General features: G+C 33.7%; 1 protein-coding gene across 1 annotated transcript in view; it reads right to left on the reverse strand.

Moving 5' to 3' along the window:
* Positions 1–14,540, reverse strand: part of LOC133181486 (uncharacterized) — a 344,223-nt gene that overhangs the window by 23,504 nt on the left and 306,179 nt on the right. Inside the window, 7 exon segments of the mRNA XM_061315978.1 lie at positions 49–232; positions 370–678; positions 1,002–1,165; positions 3,150–3,363; positions 4,897–5,046; positions 6,681–6,967; positions 7,710–7,884. Of these exon segments, the coding sequence (XP_061171962.1) occupies positions 49–232; positions 370–678; positions 1,002–1,165; positions 3,150–3,363; positions 4,897–5,046; positions 6,681–6,967; positions 7,710–7,884 (1,483 nt within the window).

Consider the following 14,540-nt stretch of genomic DNA (forward strand, 5'->3'; position numbering starts at 1 on the left):
AGGCATTCTATTTGGCAGTTTCAAAACCTAGCAAATTGTAATAAATACCTGTAAGGTAGTATGGGATAGGTTCTTCTGATGGATGTCCAGTCTCATTATAGATTGTTCTTTTAGAGGGTAAGCTTATATTGGTCAGGGTAAAGATCTTCTGAACTGTCACTGTGGCATTACAGTTGGAATCACAGCCATAATGGGAACATTCTCCATAACAGGGAATGCAGGGGTGATCAATCTACAAAAGAATACCTTTATTTACAAAAAAAAAAAAAAAAGAACCTTACTTCACAATAGTTTTATAATACATGTATGTAGCAAAATACTTTCTCAGAGGGTAAAGCCATTCAGTGAATCAATTCTAACAAGTTATACCGGTGTGAAATCCACTGCATCTGTTGATAATGGAGATGTTCCAATTCCAGCTTCATACAACATGATAGGATTAGTATAACTGATGAACTGAGGACCAGATCTACACAAGGTTCCTACAGTGGGGGGCATCACTAGGCCAGACAGAGAAGCTTTGGCTGACCAGACACTGAATCTGTCTTCATGTGGTGGAATCTCATTGTGTCTCTTGAAGACATGGAAAAATAACAAGGCGTTGGTGGACAACTGTGGAACATCACAGATTTCATTGATAAAGTCTTCCTCCACATACACCATCATGCACCATTTTGTCTGTAGTAAAAGAAAATATAATCCAAAACAAATTCTACAAGAAAAATGTTGCGTGTCTTGAAGGTTAATAATGTTGTGTGTCTTGAAGGTTAATACTAACTTTTAATAGACTGTTTCAAGAAAATTAACTGCGATACCTGCTCTTTTGCAGAGCAAAATGATAAATTTTGGTGAAATATGACATAAAAGCAATTGTCTAATATACGTCATTTAATTATCTGTCATCAAAAACTTCGCCAAATATTATAAATATGCCCTGGAAAAGAGTAGTACCTGTTATCATGAAAGGACTATATTAAATGTTCACCTTTTTTAATACTTACAGACAGGGAATCTTCATTCTTAACAACAAAATCAATCTTGTAGTTATAGTAATCATCACTGGGATTGATTTGGATTTCTGTCATTAACTTGCTCATTGGTCTGGTATTGTTAAAATAACGACACCAAGACACAATAAAGGCACTTGTATCGGTATGGTTATCAGCTACAAAACAAAGGGTGAAAAAAGTTTTGCAGTATACATTCAAACCTATATTAAGCAACCTATCAATGGAAATTCTAAAACTGTCATATATGACAGTTAAAGCAGAGAATCTATTTTCAAAGTACATGCATGAATAATGAAAACAGTCACAAGTTGTTACAAGAAATACACCTGTGAAATATGAAAGCCATAGCACCAACTGTTCAAAAGTTATGGCCAAAGTTAAAGTTATTCAAAATGAGATCAGACTTAAAGGTCAAAATTGTTGTTGCCCAGAGAAAGGTCTTGTCACAAAGAATACACATGTGAAATATGAAAGTCTTAGATCAAACCGTTAAAAAATTAGGGCCAAGGTTAAAGTTGTAAATTTTGAAATTTTGTGTAAGTGTAAAGAATGAGTGCACTTTAGTACGTCATTTGGAACCTTTTCGGCTACCCATTTTAAGCTTTACATTACAATATATCACTTAATTAATCTATGATTATTGTGCAAGTATATTCTTTTGATATTTATTCCTTGAATTTTTTGTCAAACATATTTCTATAATTACAGACAATGTCATTGAAAAGAACATGTAGAAGCCTTAAATTCCAGAAATTTGAACGGGACCACTTTCGTATTTAAGGTATCCGCAAATAGGCGGAGACATTTAAATTGCATGGATGTGGAATGTAAACATTAGCACATATAATTTTTTTTTCGCACTGTGAATTTAAATGGAGAAGAGAGAGATTGTGTAGTTTCATGGTGCACAAATAATAAAAGATTCTAGTGTTTAGGGATGGGGAAGATGTCTCGCCCTGCAGACCATTATACAGAGGCGACATGAGCCTGTACATGTACAACTTACTTACTAATCACACTGTCAATGCCAGAATTCTTTCAAAACACCCCTAATGAAAAAATACAAAGTAAAATAAGAGACATATAATCTTCAAACCCTATTAAAATTTGCGCAAATATCTTCCATAGTTTGAAGTTGGAAGTACGATAGATACTGTCACAATAGAAACTTTCAATGACAAACACAATGAAATATTCAATGAAAGCCTTAGCGTATCGAACAGTGGAATGTCACGTGAGTAAAGTGATTATAATATCAATCGTTGACACTCGGTGAACTGTTAATTTAGTGGCTAATTCGACCGTAGTTTGGAGACTTTTTCAAAAAATTAGATATGAGCCGCAATTTGTCCAACATTGTCCTTTGGATATGTTGAAGTTTAAATTAAAATACACATTCTGTGCAAATGAGACCAATGGACAAGTTGCGGCTCGATGTAAACAATGTCTTTGAAAACTGGTATGCATATGAATAACAAAAGAAATGTGACAAAACTGTTAGACCCCCGTCTCAAAAGCTAGTGTCACTCGGCATTATTTAATACTTTCATGTAATATAATATACCAAAACCTGCTCTTAAGACATTGTTTAATACCTATAAAACATAAAGTTTATGAACTTCGGAATTTTATTTTGCGCAAAACACTGGGACCCAACTCTCATAGCTTAAGTGCACTCATCCTTTAGTTTTTAAAAGAAAATCCCAAACAATTTTATTGTGTTTCACACTTTCATGACAGTGTCAAGGATAAAATCTACTCATGACAAGATAATGTAAGAAAGGGAAAAACGAAACACTACAATAGTCATAAAGAAAACATTCAGTTAATTTTCTAGGAACAGTCGAGATCTCTAAATTCAGGGTCTTTAACTGCTTTGGGATGAAAAATGATAGTTGCATGTTGCATTAGACAAGTCGCTGAATGCAGGTAAGAGATAATGAAAAATTCTTGGGAGGAAATTTAATGGTCATATACAGGAAGTTGCTAAATAGAGGTGGTCATCACTGTATAATATGTTTGACTGCACAAAAATTACTTTAATTGTTGAAAATTCTCCAAAGGTATGTGTATTAAAATAATTTATAATATAAATTGGACAGTATCATCATGCCAGCATAGTTTGAACCCATAATTTACCAGAGTAGATTTGTATTCCACAAGAGTCATAAGCCAGACTTTGGATTGTCTCTGGTTTATCAATAACACTGGAGCCCTGTTCATCCACCACATCATATGGCGGATAGGTTCTGTTGTCCGGGGCCTGTGTCGTGGTGGTGGTTGTGATGAAAGTCTCATTCAAAAGAAAACCTTTGTTAAGAATGTAATCTGTACAGTTGCAGCCTTCACACATCTGAAAAAAAATAACATCAGAGACACTCATTTGTTTATGCCCTACTAGAGCTGTGAGTACTGCTGATATATCAAAATATATCAAAAGTCTGATATATTTTACATCATTAATTATGTCTTACATATTAAAACACATGGGAAAGTGTCTTATCTGGAATCAGTATAAACAATGAACTTTAATGTACATGTATAAGTAATCTTGTGATCTTAAGAATGTTTAATTGATCTTTAAGGATCTAATAGTTCTTTGATACAATGATATATCTGCATGGTCATGTTCATTCATGATATGACATTATTGACATATGATCAGCATTAGCAAATATCAATATAACGACTTCAGACTTGCAAAGTTTTATTAAAATAGGGGAAATAACTGTGCTTCTATCACTGCTATACACTAGGTAATCAAAGACAACATAGCTCACCTCAGCTTTTTAATATGTGAGGCAAAGTCTCATACAAAATGAATATTCAAGTAATATGCAATCCTAAATGCAATATCCCTGCAAGTTTGGTCTGGGTAGCTATTTAAATAGACATGCTCCAAAACTTGCAACTGTTCAATCAACATCATCTGGAAAATGCAGGTCAAAGGCATCATCTGCATTATGCAGTGTCTGAAGCAAGAATTGCAAGAGTAGGACTTGTATATCATTGATAATGAACCTGCTCCAAAAACTTCAGCCTGTTCAATAATGTAAGAAATGTAGAACCAGATCTAGCATCCCGAAGCGTGTATGATAGTTTGATCCTTATATGCATCATCCATGCAAGTTGAGTCTGGGTAAGACTTAATAGTTACTTGGGATTAGGCCTGATCAAAAACATTAAGCTGTTTACTCATCCAGAAAATGTAGGTCAGATTCAGCATCCAAAGCATATCTAGTAGTCTTCGCACCTAAAGGCATTACCCACGCAAGATTGGTCATAATACTGCTGTCAGTACTTGCTAATGGATCTTCTAAAATTTTACTTTGGAATTCCAACAACAGGGAGTATAGCAATAAGCTCAACTTCTCCCAAGTACTGTAGTAAGCTTAAAATGGCAGTTCATTTATGATGATACTCAATATTTAAATCTCCAAATTTCTTCAATTTCTATCCTAGAGTATGGATATTTAGATTTGAATCATATTGTATTAAGTGTATGGAGTTATAAATCATACTGTGTGGTATGTATATCATACATATATATTACATATACAGTGATCATGAAAAATTATCCTTTTGTAACATATAGGTCCAAAAAGCAACTTCAATCATGTGCTTTTTTGTGGCTTGACCATGTCTAAATGCCATGACCTCACATTACTTCTTGGCATTGTCTGGACAACATAATGTGAATAAAGTTAAACCATTAAGATTCATTAGATTGGTTTAACACTCCCATCGTGAGAGATACGTAAATAAAAATACCATTTCTTTTGCTCATTTGTTGTTTTTTTTTTTATGATCTTAAATGTAATTCATTTCAAAAAGTCTTTAAAGTTCTCTTGTTCAATACATTAGGAATAAACTACAGATCAAGTACCTTCGGAATTGGATTATCATAACAGCATCCACATCCCAAAAATTCTTTCTCCACGGTGTACTTAAATGTTGCAAATCCTTTCTCTGGACCATCCCAAAATAGAATCTCTGTAACAGCATCTCCAGCTTTATCTGCTGCTCTAAGTCTAAGCTGTATAAACAAATAAAAGTAAATTTAATTTTTTTCTTTGCAGAAAATAATTTCAATAAAATTATCATCGACAACTTTAACAAGATGTGTTTGTGAAACACTGATGCCCCCGTATGGCAGCTTATGGCGAAGGTTAAAGTTTCTTCAAATGCAAGTCAAAATCCAGGTCAAAAGATAAAAAATGTTGATACCCAAAGAAAGGTCTTGTCTCGAGGAATACACCTGTGAAATTTGAAAGACCTAGATACAACTGTTCAAAAGTTATGGCCAAGGTTAAAGTTTTTCAAAAGGAGGTCAAACTCCTAGGTCAAGGTCAAAGGGTCAAAGTGGTTGGTATCCAAAGGAAGGTCTTGTCACAAGGATTTCATATGTGAAGTATGAAAGCCCTAGCATCAACCATTCAAAAGTTATGGCCAAGAGTAAAGTTTTTCAAAAGTAGGTCAAACTCCTAGGTCAAGGTCAAAGGGTCAAAGTGGTTGGTATCCAAAGGAAGGTCTTGTCACAAGGATTACATATGTGAAGTACGAAAGCCCTAGCGTTAGCCATTCAAAAGTTATGGCCAAGGTTAAAGTTTTTCAAAAGTAGGTCAAACTCCTAGGTCAAGGTCAAAGGGTCAATGTGGTTGATATCCAGAGGAAGGTCTTGTCACAAGGAATACACATGTGAAGTTTGAAACCCTAAGCACCAACTGTTCAAAAGTTATGGCCAAGGTTAAAGTTTTTCAAAAGAAGGTCAAACTCCAAGGTCAAGGTCAAAAGGTCAAAGTGGTTGGTATCCAAAGGAAGGCCTTGTCACAAAGAATACACATGTGAAGTTTGAAACCCCAAGCACCAACTGTTCAGAAGTTATGGCCAAGGTTAAAGTCTCATAAAATTTTGCAAAAGTGGGTCAAACTCCAAGGTCAAGGCCAAAAGGTCAAATATGATGGTATCCAAAGAAAGGTCTTGTCACAAGGAATACACATGTGAAATATGAAAGTCATAGCTCCAACCAATCAAAAGTTATGGGCAAGATTAAAGTTGACAACAGACAGACAAACAGACAAACAGAAAAACAGACAAACGGACAAAAAGTCATAGCTCCAACCAATCAAAAGTTATGGGCAAGGTTAAAGTTGACAAAAGACAGACAGACAAACAGACAAACGGACAAACAGACAAACGGACAAACAGATAAACAGACAAACAGACAGACAGGACAAAAACAATATACCCCCGGGATCTTTTGATCCGGGGGCATAAAAATGTAAAGAGTCAAGTATTTAGTATTAGATCCTTCAAGAGGTGGATTAGACACTACATTTGTCACAGCTATTGTTGCATTAACAATTTATTATAACTAAATCACTTTTAGTACAATTTTGTTTTATGAAGAGTGAGTTGATTATTGACATGTGTGTAACCTTGATCTTTGAATATGCTGTTGGTTAACAAAGGTTGAATGAGAAAAATACATGAATAAACCCTTACTAGAATATCTTATAATAATTGTTTACTTCAGTCTCAATTATAATTAGAATTGGAATCCAAAACCCTTTTTATTAATGTGCATCTGGAACCTTAGCAAGATGGCACCAAAAGTGAAAGTGGTTATCAATTGAATACAGACATACATTTACATAAAGTGAATCATACTTTGTATGTGCCTCCATTATAAAGTTCTGCTCTTCTGTAGATAGCACCTGATCCAAATATTGGGTGGTCTGTGGCATCCTTGGTAAGTACTAGTTTGATCTGAATTTTGTCCTCAACTGCTGCTGGAATCACATATTTTTCATCATACTTAATTTTCCAAAATTCCCCCTCATCATCCAGCATGCCAAGGTGGTGCAAAAACTTCCAAGTAGGGTCTTTGATTCTGATTATTTGATTAGGACAGGGATTTTCTTGGAGTGTTGGATTAGCAAAATGAAGAAAGGTCCCTGCAAAGTATACAGTCAAACCTGTATTAAGAGACCTTCCAACGGAGAAAGGAAAAAAGGTCACATATGACAGGTGGTTTCTTAATACAGGTTGCTTATTTTCCACAGTGTTCAAGTATACAATGCTGAAAATATTATAAAATAATGTATGTGGAATCTATATCATATCATGTATAATTGTATATTTTCGCTTTTAAATAAGTACTGCTCAACTGCAAATACTTGTATATTATGGGGCACAATCGTCATATTCGGTAATAAAATTTGAGCTTGATCCATCTGTGATTCATTTTGATTATTGGAAAATATTGAACATCTGAAAATATTCAGATTTCTTTACACATCATAAAAAAGCTGTAGAGAATTTTTTAAAAATAATTTTTATAAATTTGTTTTTACGTGATAGCCTAGGATATAACTTCGTATGTTCTGCACATTACTAAGAATTAAAACTGTATCATGATTTTCGTTATGAATTTGGTAACAAATAAAATTATATGATATTAGATACTTCAAATGCAGTATAACAATGCTGTAAAATTACAGTCAAACTTCGGTATCTCGAACACCTTATATCTCTGGACATATTGAAGTGATCTGGAAGTCCCAACATCTTATTCTTTTAGTATTTTACCCATCTTGGTCCCATTGAGTTCCAGATAACGAGGTTTGACTGTATATATAGTGCAAGTTTCATAGACCTAGGAAGTGATTTAAGTTTATTTGTATTTCTAAGCCTTACCGTAAACTTCAGTTGTGTCTGAAAACCATAAAACATCTGTCTGATAATCCTTTCCATCTTTAACCACTCCAGCTTTAGGTTTGGTATTATCAAGTAAAACTGGTGGAGTGTGAGCTATACTTGATATTCCTGCACAATTTGTTGCTCGTAATTTTACAAAATAGGTTATATTTATCTGACAACATAAAAGAAAAACAGTTTTAAATAAAAGATCTATATTTCCATGATTTTCATATTGTAAAAGGTTTGTCCAGTAAAATAGTTGACATCACATTTTTATCAAAAAATAATGCACACACTGATCTGAAACTTTCAGCAAATGTTTATTTATCATATTTAAGTGAATCTTCCTGTTTTTAATAAATTATATTTAAAAACCAGAAGTCTCTGATGAGACTGTAGCTCTACTGGTCTGTACGTATAACAAAAGAAAAGTAGCACTTGGATTTGAAACTTTGCAACAAGCAACAATAAACAGAATTATGTATCTTAATGTAGTCTACTTCCGTGCCAAGTTATATTGAAATCAAACGAAAACTGTAGGAGGAGTAGCGTTTTAGTAACCATGACAACATTATTCACCGAAATAAAAAAAAAAAACGGAAATACATATTATGTATCGTAGTGTATTCTAATTGTGTGCCAAATTAGATTGAAATCAGACCAAAACTGTAGGAGGAGTAACGTTTTATGGGAATTTCACAAAAAATTCTATTTTAAGTAATCATGGCAACACTGTTCATCGAATTCAAAAACCGATGCATTAAATTATGTTTCTTAGTATTATCTTCTTGTATGCCTAATTATAGTAAAAGCAGACTAAAACTGTAGGAGGAGTAGATTTTTAAAGTAATTTCACAGAAATTTCTATTTTTAGTAACCATGGCAACACCGTTCATCAAAATCAAAAACCGATGCACTAAATTATGTATCTTAGTGTAGTCAACTTGTGTGCCAAGTTATATTGAAATCAGACCAAAACTGTAGGAGGAGTAGCATTTTAAAGGAATTTTACAGAAATTTCTATTTTTAGTAACCATGGCAACACTGTCCATCGAATTCAAAAACCATTGCACTAAATTATGTATCTTAGTGTAGTCTACTTGTGTGTCAAGTTATATTGAAATCGGACCAAAACTGTAGGAGGAGTAGCGTTAAAAGGAATTTCACAGAAATTTCTATTTTTAGTATCCATGGCAACACTGTTCATTGAAATCAAAAACCGATGCACTAAATTATGTATCTTAGTGTAGTCTACTTGTGTGCCAAGTTATATTGAAATCAGACCAAAACTGTAGGAGGAGTAGCGTTTTGAAAAATTGTTCACAGACAGACAGCTAGACAGACAGCTAGACAGACAGACGGACGACGGACACCTTACTATCGCATAAGCTCTTCTGGTCTCTGACCAGTAGAGCTAAAAACCATAAAGACAATTATGTACCTTAGTGTAGTCTACTTGTGTGCCAACTTATTTTGAAATTAGACCAAAACTGTAAGAGGAGTAGCGTTTTGAAAGTATTTCACAGAAATTTCTATTTTTAGTTACCATGGCAACACCGTTCATCGAAATCAAAAACTGATAAACAGAATTTTGAACCTTAGTGTAGTCTACTTGTATGCCAAATTATATTGAAATCAGACCAAAACTGTAGGAGGAGTAGCATTACAATTTGTTTACAGACAGACAGACGGACGACGGACACCTTACTTTTGCATAAGCTCTTCTGGTCTCTCACCAGTAGAGCTAATAAGGATTTTATTATACTTGAATTTGCACAGGGTATGGCCCTACAGTGCACGACCAAAATATCAGGGTTTTACCAGATAATGTTAGAGTACCATTTTGAAATAAAAGTATTAAGGGTCCTCCACACCCCGTGACTTGTGACGTATATCGAGAAAAAATACTATTACTTCCGGTTTTATATTGTTTATGCACTGACGATTTGCCTGGCACCGCCTGTAAGAGAGTCTTTGAAACGCTTTAGAGATAAAGGTTTGTCAAGGGAAAAGTATGCAGTAAACTGAAAGCGACACCCTAATCATAAACAATGAACACATGGCATGATCACGGATTGACCGATAGAAAAAGATTTCCATTGTTTTTAAATAAAAGGACAACAGACCTTTGGGTGTATGTTGCATTATAACAGGTACCGGTATAACGAGAAAAGTTAAAGTTTTTTTTTTTTTTTTTTTAATACTTTTAGGCTAATAAACCCATTGCCATATTGTCAACAAAGTCTGTGTTGAAAGTTGATAGTTGTGCGTTTCAGTAAGACAACTCATTGTGTGTTTATAAATATTGATAAATAGTGTGCATTCCTAGTTTTGCTCATTTCTATCTGTCCAGTTCAGTAGTCAGTAATGAGTAACTTGAGTATCATGACGTATGCGGAGACTTACCAAAGTTTTTGAGTCCCGGGCAACAGGAAAGATAACTCTTAAAAGGAACTTTGATACCAAAGATTTTGAAAATAATTTTTCTGCATCAGTGAATTTGATTTTAATTAGGTCTTCCGTTTTCAACGGAAGACCTATATTGATTCTACTGTTTCTTATTATTATTAAGGTCTTCCGTCTTCACGGAAGACCTTATAGTGATTCTACTGTTTCTTATTATTATTATTATTAGGGTCTTCCGTCTTCAGCGGAAGACCCTTCTATTATTCTTATGTTTCTTTTTCACTTTTATTATTATTCTTCTTTTTTTTCTCCTTACCGATTTTGTGCAGAAGATTTCTCGGAGATGAATTGATCGATTTACTTCAAATTTTCAGAGTTTATGTCTTATCATCTGAAGTTTGTACCGGCAATTCAAAATTTGAAAAATCACTTCCGGTCGGAAGTTATCGCCCTTTTATTAAAATTCAGAGGACCTCCTTGTCTGCGATGGAACTCAAAAACGGCTTAAGCTAGAGCGCTGAAATTTTCAGTGATGATAGAGGACATGTTGCCATTATGCACCTGGGTTTAGATATTTTCCGGAAGTGCCTAGTATGGAAGCTCGGTAGGGGTCGAAATTTAGGACATGAATCATGAATGAATTTTTGAGACATTTTGTATCATATCTTTTAAAGTATAATTATTTTGTTAAAACATACTGAACAATATTTGTGCAGAATGACAAGATCTTTAATACGATATCAAGAAAAAAGGGCTGTCTTATCATATTAGGGGCCGAGAGGGGCCGAAAGTATTAAATCAATTACTCTTTAACGATCAATATTTTGGTATACATTACTGAAGCAAAAATGTTTATCTTAACAATTTACAGCTATATATTATAATATTTTTGTCATATGTTACATAATTAGGGGCCATAAGGGGCCAGAATGCTTAATCTTTGACGATTTATATCTCGAAAAGGGGAAACATTTTGAAAAAGAATATTGAACAAAAGTTGTTTAAAATGATGTTCTCAACAATGTTCATCCTTTTAATTTTTCCTAAACAGCCCCTATAAGGACTTAAAGGGACGGCCCCTTAATATTTCAAGTCTACATATCTCTTAAAGGAAAGGAAATTTCTGAATAGTTGTTGAACAGAAAGTCTTCAAAATTACAAGACCTTTTATGTGATATCAAGAAAAAGGGGCTGACCCCTAAAATTAGGGGCTCAGAGGGGCCAAAAGTCTTTCATCTATAACTCTTTAATGATGAATATTTTGTTATAAGTTATTGAAGCAAAAATGTTTATCTTAACATTCTGCAACTATATATAATAAAATTTTGATCATATGTTACGTAATAAGGGGCCATAAGGGGCCAGAATGCTAAATCTTTGACCCATTATATCTCGAAAAGGGGAAATATTTTGATAAGCAATATTGAACAAAAGATGTTCAGAATAATGTTCTAAACAATATACACCCTTATAATTTTTGCAAGACATCCCCATTAAGGAGTTGGAGGGCTGGCCCCTAAATATTGTTATTCTACATATCTCTTAAACGAAAGGAAATTTCTGAATAGTTGTTGAACAAAAAGTCTTCAAAATCACAAGACCTTTCATTTGATATCAAGAAAAAGGGGCTGACCCCTCAAGTTAGGGGCTCAAAAGGGCCAAAAGTCTTTCATCTATAACTCTTTAATGATGAATATTTTGTTATAAGTTATTGAAGCAAAAATGTTTATCTTAACATTCTGCAACTATATATTATAAAATTTTAATCATATGTTACGTAATAAGGGGCCATAAGGGGCCAGAATGCTAAATCTTTGACCCATTATATCTCGAAAAGGGGAAATATTTTGATAAGCAATATTGAACAAAAGATGTTCAGAATAATGTTCTAAACAATATACACCCTTTTAATTTTTGCAAGACATCCCTATTAAGAACTTGGAGGGCTGGCCCCTAAATATTGTTATTCTATATATCTCTTAAACTAAAGGAAATTTCTGAATAGTTGTTGAACAAAAAGTCTTCAAAATCACAAGACCTTTTATTTGATATCAAGAAAAAGGGGCTGACCCCTCAAATTAGGGGCTCAGAAGGGCCAAAAGTCTTTCATCTATAACTCTTTAATGATCAATATTTTGTTATAAATTACTGAAGCAAAAATGTTCATCTTAACACTCTGCAACTATATATTATAAAATTTTGATCATATGTTACGTAATAAGGGGCCAGAATGCTAAATCTTTGACACTTTATATCTCGAAAAGGGGAAATATTTTGATAAGCAATATTGAACAAAAGATGTTCAGAATAATGTTCTAAACAATATACACCCTTTTAATTTTTGCAAGACATCCCCATTAAGGACCTGGAGGGCTGGCCCCTAAATATTGTTATTCTATATATGTCTTAAACGAAAGGAAATTTCTGAATAGTTGTTGAACAAAAAGTCTTCAAAATCACAAGACCTTTTATTTGATATCAAGAAAAAGGGGCTGACCCCTCAAATTAGGGGCTCAGAAGGGCCAAAAGTCTTTCATCTATAATTCTTTAATGATGAATATTTTGTTATAAATTACTGAAGGAAAAATGTTTATCTTAACACTCTGCAACTATCTATTATAAAATTTTGATCATATGTTATGTAATAAAGGCTATAAGGGGCCAGAATGCTAAATCTTTGACGCTTTATATCTCGAAAAGGGGATATATTTTGATGAGCAATGTTGAACAAAAGATGTGCAGAATAATGTTTTAAACAATATGCATCCTTTCGCTTTTTACAGATGAATATCTCAGTCAAGATCTTGACTAATCTTATCCAAAATCTTACGGAAGACCCACTCGTTGCTCGCAACGAGAACCATCTAGTTATTATTATTATTCTTATTTTTTAGACAAATTTTGTGCACGCAATATCTCGAGAACTATTCAGTGGTTTTTCATCAAACTTTCAGGGATAATGCGCTATGAAATGCCATTGTTACATTTGAAAGAGTTTTGGAGAAATTCGTTTCCGGTTCCAAGTTACGGACATTTTTCTGATTTTGAAATGACATTTTATCCGCGCGAGATCTAAAGAACGGCTAAAGATATGAACTGGAGACTTGTTGGAGAGCATAGAACATGACTTCTAGATATGTGGGTTTGCCTTTTCGTGCGTCGTGAGTACTTCCGGTCGCTACCGGAAGCGAATTTAAAAAGTCCATTTTTTCAACTTTTACGTTTTTCAATATTTTTCTTCGATTTTAATAGGGTTAATAGAGACTTTTATTGTAATGCTTAATATATAATTTGTTTTTAAAATTGTCTACCAGAATACATTTTAAAAATAGATTTTTTACACAAATCTTGTGCACGCAATATCTCAAGAAGTATTCAATGGTTTTCCATCATACTTTCAGGGATAATGCGCTATAAAATGCCATTGTTACATTTGAAAGAATTTTGGAAAAATTCGTTTCCGGTTCCAAGTTATGGACATTTTCTGATTTTGAAATGAAATTTTATCCAAGCGAGATCTAAAGAATGGCTAAAGATATGAATTGGAGAATTGTTGGAGACCATAGAACATGACTTCTAGATATGCGGGTTTGCCTTTTCGTGCGTCGTGAGTACTTCCGGTCGCTACCGGAAGCGAATTAAAAAAGTCCATTTTTTCAACTTTTACGTTTTTCAATATTTTTCTTTGATTTAGTAGGGTTATATTCTTTTATAGATGCAAGTTACCGAACATAATAGGTATCAGATTCCTTGAGCGTCATATGGCGAGACGTGTTTTGTTGCAAAACATTCAAGACTTTTCATTAATGTGTTACTAAATGGAATAGTCCACTTTGGGGGTTAAGAGGAATATAAAATGTGTAAGAAAACTTAGCGCTGCCTTTATGTTACTTGCCCGTATACGATATGTTATATGTGCAGTGTGATAAATAAACATTCTTAGGCTCGAAAATCAGGCTATAGCAACATTTTTTTTTTTTAAATTTCATTGAAGCTATCACTACACTTATTCAATTGAAGACACATTTCAAAGAAAAGGTGCGAAGATTTACTCGTGACGTTTGGCGCGAAATAATGTATCTTGACCCGCCTTTCACAAATGGTCTGATGCAGTAGTGTAGAAGTACAGAAAAAGATTACACGGACATGTCTGTATTTGGAATTGCATAGAATAGAAAGCTGAATGCATAAAGAATAAAGGAAGTAAACACAATAGTTTTTTTTCATAGTTTTTATCAGTAACAGATTATTTTCTCTGCTATCAGTTATTGTTAAAAATCAAGTAACAAATCCCATGTAAATCTACTAGCACTTGCACAAAATTTAGCTGGCTAGTTTTCATCCTATAATTCGGCACTATAAGAAAACAAAATTAACCTGCCTGACAGTGTAGTGGTTTCAATATTAAAGAACAAGGTTCTC

The sequence above is a fragment of the Saccostrea echinata genome, unplaced genomic scaffold, assembly GCF_033153115.1.
Source record: "Saccostrea echinata isolate AGI-Se365-2 ecotype Australia unplaced genomic scaffold, CSIRO_AGI_Sech_v1 ptg000009l, whole genome shotgun sequence".
Lineage (NCBI taxonomy): Eukaryota > Metazoa > Mollusca > Bivalvia > Ostreida > Ostreidae > Saccostrea > Saccostrea echinata.